We start from the raw sequence: 7,609 nt of genomic DNA, 5'->3' as shown, positions 1-7,609 counted from the left end.
CTGTTGTTAGAAAGTTGTTACGTTTTCATTACCTCTAAACATGTTTTTCACCAGGCGGCTCTGATGGCGGAGGAGCTGAAGAAGGAGCAGGACAGCAGCAGCATGATGGAGAGAATGAAGAAGAACATGGTGTCCACAGTGAAAGGTACAAAAGACAAACACCAACTCTGTAATGACAGTTGACAAAAGAGGTTGACCTGCCGGGCTGATGTTAACGTCGTGGTCGTCTCTCTCGCAGAGCTGCAGGTCAAACTGGACGAGACGGAGCAGATGACGCTGAAGGGAGGAAAGAAACAGCTTCATAAGCTGGAGACAAGAGTGAGTGTTGAAGCCAGCGTTGGCCCGTTAGTACTTGGAGCTGAGCAGACAGTAGTAACATGCTAACAAGCCGTTTCTAAACAGGAACCGGTTCTAAATGAGTAAAAACCCGGAGTATCGATACTGTCCGGAGTTGCCGGTTCTGCTCTCGGTACTTTAGAAGTTCCAGAGTGAGACGTCCCCGTCTCAAACCTCCTCTCACTGAACCTATTTTAAAGATTTCGAACTTCATGTATTGCTGCTGAAGAAAAATGGAAAAATGTGTTTACATACAAGAATAATAAAGAAATGTTAATTATTTGTCTTTTTTTCTCACAAAGTAATGAAAAAGAACCGATAAGCAGTATCGATAGCATCCTAACGATACCCATCCCTGCTTCCTAAGAACCAAGCAGCAGCACGTAAACCTGAGTGGATGAAACAGGATCGATGCTTTGTGTTCAGGTGAGGGAGATGCAGACGGAGCTGATGATGGAGCAGAAGAGGAGCGATGAGTATCTGAAAGGAGTCCGTCGCAACGAGAAGAGAGTGAAAGAGCTGACGTACCAGGTCGGATCACCTCCCATCACCCAGCTGCTGCTTCTATCCATACAGACGTTCTGTTGGTTCTTTGCATTTCTATTGGTTCTCTTTGTGTCCCTGCAGTCAGAGGAGGACAGGAAGACTCTGCTGAGGATGCAGGAGCTCATCGACAAGCTTCAGACCAAAGTCAAGAGCTACAAGAGACAAACAGAGAACGCTGTGAGTCTGATGAGTTCTTTCATTCAAACTGACACGATGAGGTCACAAATCAGAATTGAGTGTTGAAATAGTTTAAATACATATTTTGTATAATAACAATGTGTGAAATGACAATGGGTTGTGTGTCTCTGGTAGTGAATGATCAGATGAATCTTTATAGAAAGTTGTTTCAACTTTACTGTCCTGGTTTAATCTGTTCATGACCTGCTCAGCAGACAGACTCAGTCAGAGACCAGCTGGTGAAGAGATGGAGCATTCAGCAGCTAGACAGACAGATTTTTCCCTCAGGAGCTGGTGGAGACCAAACACAGAGCTAAAAGAGAGAGAATATACATGTTGCTATGTAAGAGAGATAAGCAACTGTTTGCTAGATCTACAAATCAACTGTAAAGTTGACAACGTGTCAATGTTGTGTTCACAACTTGTTTCCGCTCTGCTGAACAATGAACGTGGTTATTGAAAGGTTTAAAGCTGAATCGTCGCGGCTGTTGTTCCTCTTTGTGTCCACCAGGAGGAGCAGGTGAGCTGCAGCACGGTGCGCTTCAGGAAAGTCCAAAACGAGCTGGACGACGCCGAGGAGAGAGCCGACGTCGCCGAGACGACCGTCAACAAGCTGCGGATTCGAACCCGCGAGCAGACCAGCAAGGTCGCCATGGTGAGGCCCGCTCATGCGCTTATTGTTGTTGTGTATCCGTGCAGTGTTTCTGATCTTCTGTTTGTGTTTCAGCAGATCATCGAATGAATGAAGCTCTGCTGCCTCTTCAAACACCTTCAGTGTTTTTCTGCTGTTCGTGTGACGTTTCCAATATCTGATTGCCGTGTGTTTGAGTCTGACGTGGTTCTGTTGTGTAGTCCAGGATCATGGGGGGACACGTGAATCTGCATCTGCTGTACTGTAACCATGTCAATATGATTCTGTGTCTCCACTGTAAAGCATCGTCAACTGGTTTGTAGAGGAAGTGTCGAAGGAAGCCGGTATGAATAAGAGCTGGTGTACAGCAGAGCAGTATAGTAGTACTGAACGGTACAAGTTTATAGTACTGAACATTACAGGTTTCTAGTTTTAAACAATATAGGATTGTAGTACTGAACGGTTTCAGCAGGCTGTGCGTACAGCAATGGTTACTGCTGAAAGCTAAACGTTGTTACACAATTCTGAGTGAGTTTGTAAGATTATTTAAGATTGAAATACTTCTTTCACTTCATTTGGTAAATTCTAAAATACAAAAGAGATAGTGGGACAAGGCGAGAGCATTTGTCAGAGTCGGACACGGAATAAGAGGCTGTGGCTATTTCCTGGAATCAATACGTAACGTTGCAGCCCCACTATGGAACAAACATAAAAGGTCTTTTCACCCCCACAGCTGTGAGCCACCACTGAGTCCTGCTCCTCTAATCCGTCACTTAGAGTGAACACTTTCCTGATTGTTGAGAAATGTGCATGTTTCTGTAGCTGAGGACAAAATAAGATATAAATTATGCGTCAATAAGTGGTTTGACTGTCGCTGACAGCGGCTGCATTTATATACAGTTTGTTAAATACACAGATTTTAAGAGTTGAGTGATGTTTTTTAATATTTACATTCAATCAAATGACTGTAATGTAAAGTGTCTCTCGTTGTGCTGATCACACTGAGAATACTCTGCAACCCTTTAGCTTCTTTTAGCTTCTTTTCGCTCACAGCTCACAGTTACCGTGTGGTTGACAGTTTTTATATGAACGCGACAGTGAGAGCCGGACGGACTCTAACATGTTAGCCACAACTACTTAATAAGCCAATGACACACCAGAGCTGACGGGTTTTCTGCCCCCTAGTGGTTAAATAACCTGTCACCACCACCTCAATGTGATCTTGATAACAGGTTTGTAATAGACATGTAATAGTGATAGTGCCTGTATTCAGACTGTCTTTGGCTATTTATGTGTGAGTTTTACCGATTGAAATCTTCAGTGTAGTAAAAGATGAACAATAAATACCTGTTGGTGTTTGACGTAGTTCGTTGACTTCTTTAAGTTGCTCTTCTGCATCATAAGAAACCTGCCAGCCTGTGAAACACAAACACAAAGGTCTCCAACAAAATGAACATGGACAACGACTCTACGCACATTTAGACACACACATGAACATCCTGATGATCTATCTGACTAGCAGGCGATCAATACTGTGTTTGGCCTGAGGGTGGCGCTAGAAGGAAGATAAATGAAACAGACGAGGGTTCATCCTCTGTGGAGCAGGAGTGAGATGAGGAGTTTCTTTGACTAACTAACCATTATGTTGAGTTCAGACCAAACACAAAGCGGATCCAGGTGAACAGGAAGTGACCATATTTGCTTGATTTCTCAACACGGACCTTTACAAGAAGCTGTTTGAGGAATGAAAGCGTCCAACAAGTCCTCCACCTCTGGAACACGCTGAGAAACACATCTGTTAGCTCCTGATCTTCACTTTGACACGTTTAGACGAGATAAACGACGTGTTAGGACGTCACCGCGGGATTCACTGGTGATGAAGATGATGTTCATCTGAATATGAACGGCTGCATGTAAACAGGGATATTTATACAGATTAGTAGGATTATTGTCTTTCTTGGAAAAAAACGTAATATTTGATATAAAGCTTTTATGTAAACGGTGTCAGTGACGTATCTCTCACATAGTCATCTTCATATAGCACAGAAGCTGTGAGAGTTGCTTTGACATTAATCTTAGCGCTGTTATTACTGAATAACATGAACATCTGCAAACATCTGGTCCAATGTTGTGGCCGTTCTTCAGTCAGTATTTCTCATGGAGTAGTGAGGAAGTTAACTATGAGGAAGATCTCTCAGAGGATCTATGGAGCTCTGATCTGGAGGGTTTCTGTGTACAGTTCAAAATTCAAAAAAAGGTCAGGGGTCACCAAACTCCTCAGGATCCAATCTAATATCCATGAATGTGTGAATGTTCACTCCGCATCATTGAGATGAGTCACTCTTTAAAACTACTCTGAAGCTGAATTAGTCATTAATGGACAGAAAGTGATTTTACGCAGACGGATTCCCTGATTCCAGAATCTCAAATGTGAATATTTTCAGATTCTCTTTGTCTGTTATGAAAGTAGACTCAATATATTTTAAATAAAACATTTAAAAACTAAACAAAAAATCTCAAATTGTAAAACACAAAACAAAAAACACACTTTGAGCAGAGAAGGAGGTACGTTTTGGCATTCGACACTTTATTCACAAACTAAAACCAATTGGGGGGGGGGCTGTACAGGTGTGTTAGATCAGAATCATCTGGCTGCACACGGCTCACATCACGTGTCGCTTCCTGTCTCACCTCGAACCATCTAACTGGTCCATTCATCCCTCCGTCCAATCAAAGTGCTCAGCAGTTTGTCCTTCAGCGTGTGTGTGTGCGTGTGTGCGTGTGTGCGTGCGTGCGTGCGTGTGTGTATGTGTGTGTGTGTGCGTGCGTGTGTGTGTGTGTGTGTGTGTGTGCGTGCGTGTGTGCGTGCGTGCGTGCGTGTGTGTGTGTGTGCGTGCGTGTGTGCGTGCGTGTGTGTATGTGTGTGTGTGTGCGTGCGTGTGTGCGTGCGTGCGTGCGTGCGTGCGTGTGTGTATGTGTGTGTGTGTGCGTGCGTGTGTGCGTGCGTGCGTGCGTGCGTGTGTGTATGTGTGTGTGTGTGTGTGCGTGCGTGCGTGCGTGCGTGCGTGCGTGTGTGTATGTGTGTGTGTGTGCGTGTGTGTGTGTGTGTGCGTGCGTGCGTGTGTGTGTGCGTGTATGTGTGTGTGTGTGCGTGCGTGTGTGTGTGTGTGTGTATGTGTGTGTGTGCGTGTGTGCGTGCGTGCGTGCGTGTATGTGTGTGTGTGTGCGTGTGTGTGTGCGTGTGTGTGTGTGTGTGTGCGTGTATGTGTGTGTGTGCGTGTGTGTGTGTGTGTGTGCGTGTATGTGTGTGTGTGTGCGTGCGTGTGTGTGTGTGTGTCCAGTTCAGAACCAGGACTCTGATCTGAAGTCTGGTCCAGGACGGTTCCTGATTCTACCGCGTGTCTTTAGAGAAACACAGCTACACATTTACAAATACATTCAGAACACAACCAGGAGCTTCTTTGTCCTCCACAGCTTGTAAGACAGCAAATAGCACCGCAGAGCAAATACACGAGGGGTTAAAAAACAAGAGAGCATCTCTACAGCTGCTCTCACACAGCGAGGAGGAGATAACACTTTGACTGTTAGAATTCAAACTACTGGGATGAAAAGTGTGTTTGGTCTTCTTCAGCAACACGAGGTCCAAACAGAGACGTTCTCTGAAGAACAACGTTCCGTCACAATCAAAGAGAGAGAACTCCATCAGATGTAGTAAACATGAGATATTGAGATAACATTTCATAATCCAGACCCGACATCAACACTGAATCATCCTCAACGCTAATAAAGTTAGATTCAGATTTACTCTCATCTCTGTGTATGAATGAACCTCGATGATGTATTCAGGTTATTAATAACACTGGAGCTGTGCATGAAAACTGATTATTAAAGATCTTTGACCTGACGGACTGAAAGAGATTCACACCATTCAGACTTTTGAGCGTATTCTGAGAATTAAAGATGTTTTCCAATTGATCATCAAATCTGAGTTAAATGACTGAGACTTGCTGATGTATGAATGAGGTATATATGTATATGTGTACATATATATGTATATATATATATACACACACACCTCATTCATACATGTATCAGTTTAGAGATTTTGGTCTATTTTTCTTCTTTCAGACTAGTGTAAAGAAATATTATACTAAACTCGGTAATACGAGAAGTAATTGTGTTATTGTTAGTAATAAACATTTCATGGAGATATCTGTCAGAGACTTGTATCTTCTCCAGCTGCAGTGTCTCCTGTAGTACTATTGTAGAACTATGTAGTACTATGTAGTACTAGTATTATAATACAGAATCCAGTTCAGGGATCTGAGGCTGTGAGCTTGTGTTCATCAGAAACAGAGGAGCTGTTACCTCATTGGTCCACACATCAGCCAATCACCTGTCATCTACTTGCAGCACTCGGATAGTTATAGATACACCTCCGCTGTGCGCTGCTGAAAGGCATTCTGGGAACTGTAGGACATCACAAACCAAGGCAGAAGTAAGCAAGACAAAAGAATAACAATAACAATAAGCGCGAAATGCAGCTAGATGTAAATCAGGTGTTTAACACTGACACACTTCTGATGTCGTAATATTAAAGTGTGAAGAGGATCAGATCTGATCACATGGGTCCAAAGTTGGAAATCTGAAATCTTATTTTTACTTCTTGTGTGAATCCAGTCGTGTTTTTTCTACAGTTATATTTTACACGTTACACGTTACACGTTACACGTCCTATTGGACCACTGATGGATTTGGGAGAAAATCTGACAGCAAATAACTGAAAAGAACAAAAGTGAAGAGGAAGTGACCACATGTGCAGGAAGGTGATTGGACGGTGATGTTCGACGGTTAACACCAGAAAAAAACACAAAGAAACGATGTGGCGACACAAAAACCAGAACTCTGACTAATTTCAACAAAAGTTGTGAATGTGATGACATCACCATCTAGTCCTCTTTTCATTGGCTCACGAGACGTCCAAAGAGTTCAAAGTTCACAGTCGTCTTATCTTTTGTTTTCATGCTCGTTTGTTCTTTTTTTCTGACTTTTAAATCAAAAATGTTCTCGTTCATAATTTTTTCTTCAGGGCTGCCATGTTGCATTGTGGGTACTGTAGTCAGTCACCGGGTTAGTACAACTGTAGCTCTGTCGTCAGTAAATGCCGTCGGTCACCACGGTAACCGGCACTCAAGTTAGTGGAAGAAATAATTAAAAAAAAGAAGAATGAGAATAAAAGAAATGACATCACGGTTACATCAGCAGTGATGTCACAGCGTTGGACGTCTCAGTCTGAGTTTAGTAAGAACTGGTCCTAATGTCTTCACACTCAAGGTGAACAGGACAAACACTATGGCTGCTGGGAGGTGACCTGAAGAAGAGGAGGAGGATGAAGAGGAGGAGGAGTTTTTAGACAGAATTATGAAAAAACAGTTTAACAATGAAAGCTCGTGATAAACAAAGTAAACAGGAAGTGTTGCTTCCTGTTTACTTTGTTAGAGGCGGAGCTCTGAAAGCAGAAGTCAAACCTCAGGTTATTTGTTTCTTGAGCTCAAGTAACTAATAACAAAATGAATTATTGTCATGAATAAAGAGATCACAGTCATCTTAAGTCTGTTTATGGATATAAAGTGGAGACGTAGTTGTTGTGATGTTATGAGATTAAATGTGAGGACTTCTGCTCCAACATCTAATTAACACCTTTATGTCCAAACTTGAGTCCTGGAATTATTATGTTCTTAAAGGTACAGTGTGCAGCATTCCGGAGGTTGAATCTAATATTAATAGGCATGTTTCCTTTACTGTACAATCAGTAAATGTTTACCTCACAATGAGCCTTTTATATTTATATCTCTTCATGTTTCTAGCTGGTTTCTAAAAGGAGCGACTGGATGAAGAATAGAGAATAAAACAGGTCGC

General features: G+C 42.6%; 2 protein-coding genes across 6 annotated transcripts in view; one reads left to right on the top strand and one right to left on the bottom strand.

Moving 5' to 3' along the window:
* Positions 1-63: 63 nt before the first annotated feature.
* Positions 64-7,609, top strand: part of LOC142948453 (myosin-3-like) — a 7,906-nt gene continuing 360 nt past the window's right edge. The window contains exons 1-5 of the mRNA XM_076090503.1: positions 64-138; positions 190-318; positions 763-867; positions 964-1,059; positions 1,571-1,714. Of these exons, the coding sequence (XP_075946618.1) occupies positions 64-138; positions 190-318; positions 763-867; positions 964-1,059; positions 1,571-1,714 (549 nt within the window). The remainder of the gene's footprint in view (positions 139-189; positions 319-762; positions 868-963; positions 1,060-1,570; positions 1,715-7,609) is intronic.
* sulf2b (sulfatase 2b) overlaps positions 4,257-7,609 on the bottom strand; it is a 76,367-nt gene continuing 73,014 nt past the window's right edge. For all 5 annotated transcript variants that reach the window (XM_076101957.1, XM_076101983.1, XM_076101972.1 and 2 more), the window contains one exon: positions 4,257-7,609. This exon is cut by the window's right edge and continues 501 nt beyond it. The gene's annotated coding sequence lies outside the window, so the exon portion shown is untranslated.

This window comes from Anarhichas minor, unplaced genomic scaffold (assembly GCF_050575085.1).
Source record: "Anarhichas minor isolate MPS153535 unplaced genomic scaffold, ASM5057508v1 ptg000003l, whole genome shotgun sequence".
NCBI lineage: Eukaryota > Metazoa > Chordata > Actinopteri > Perciformes > Anarhichadidae > Anarhichas > Anarhichas minor.
The sequence above is the reverse complement of the archived record's forward strand: the minus strand, read 5'-3'. Positions and strand labels throughout refer to the sequence as shown.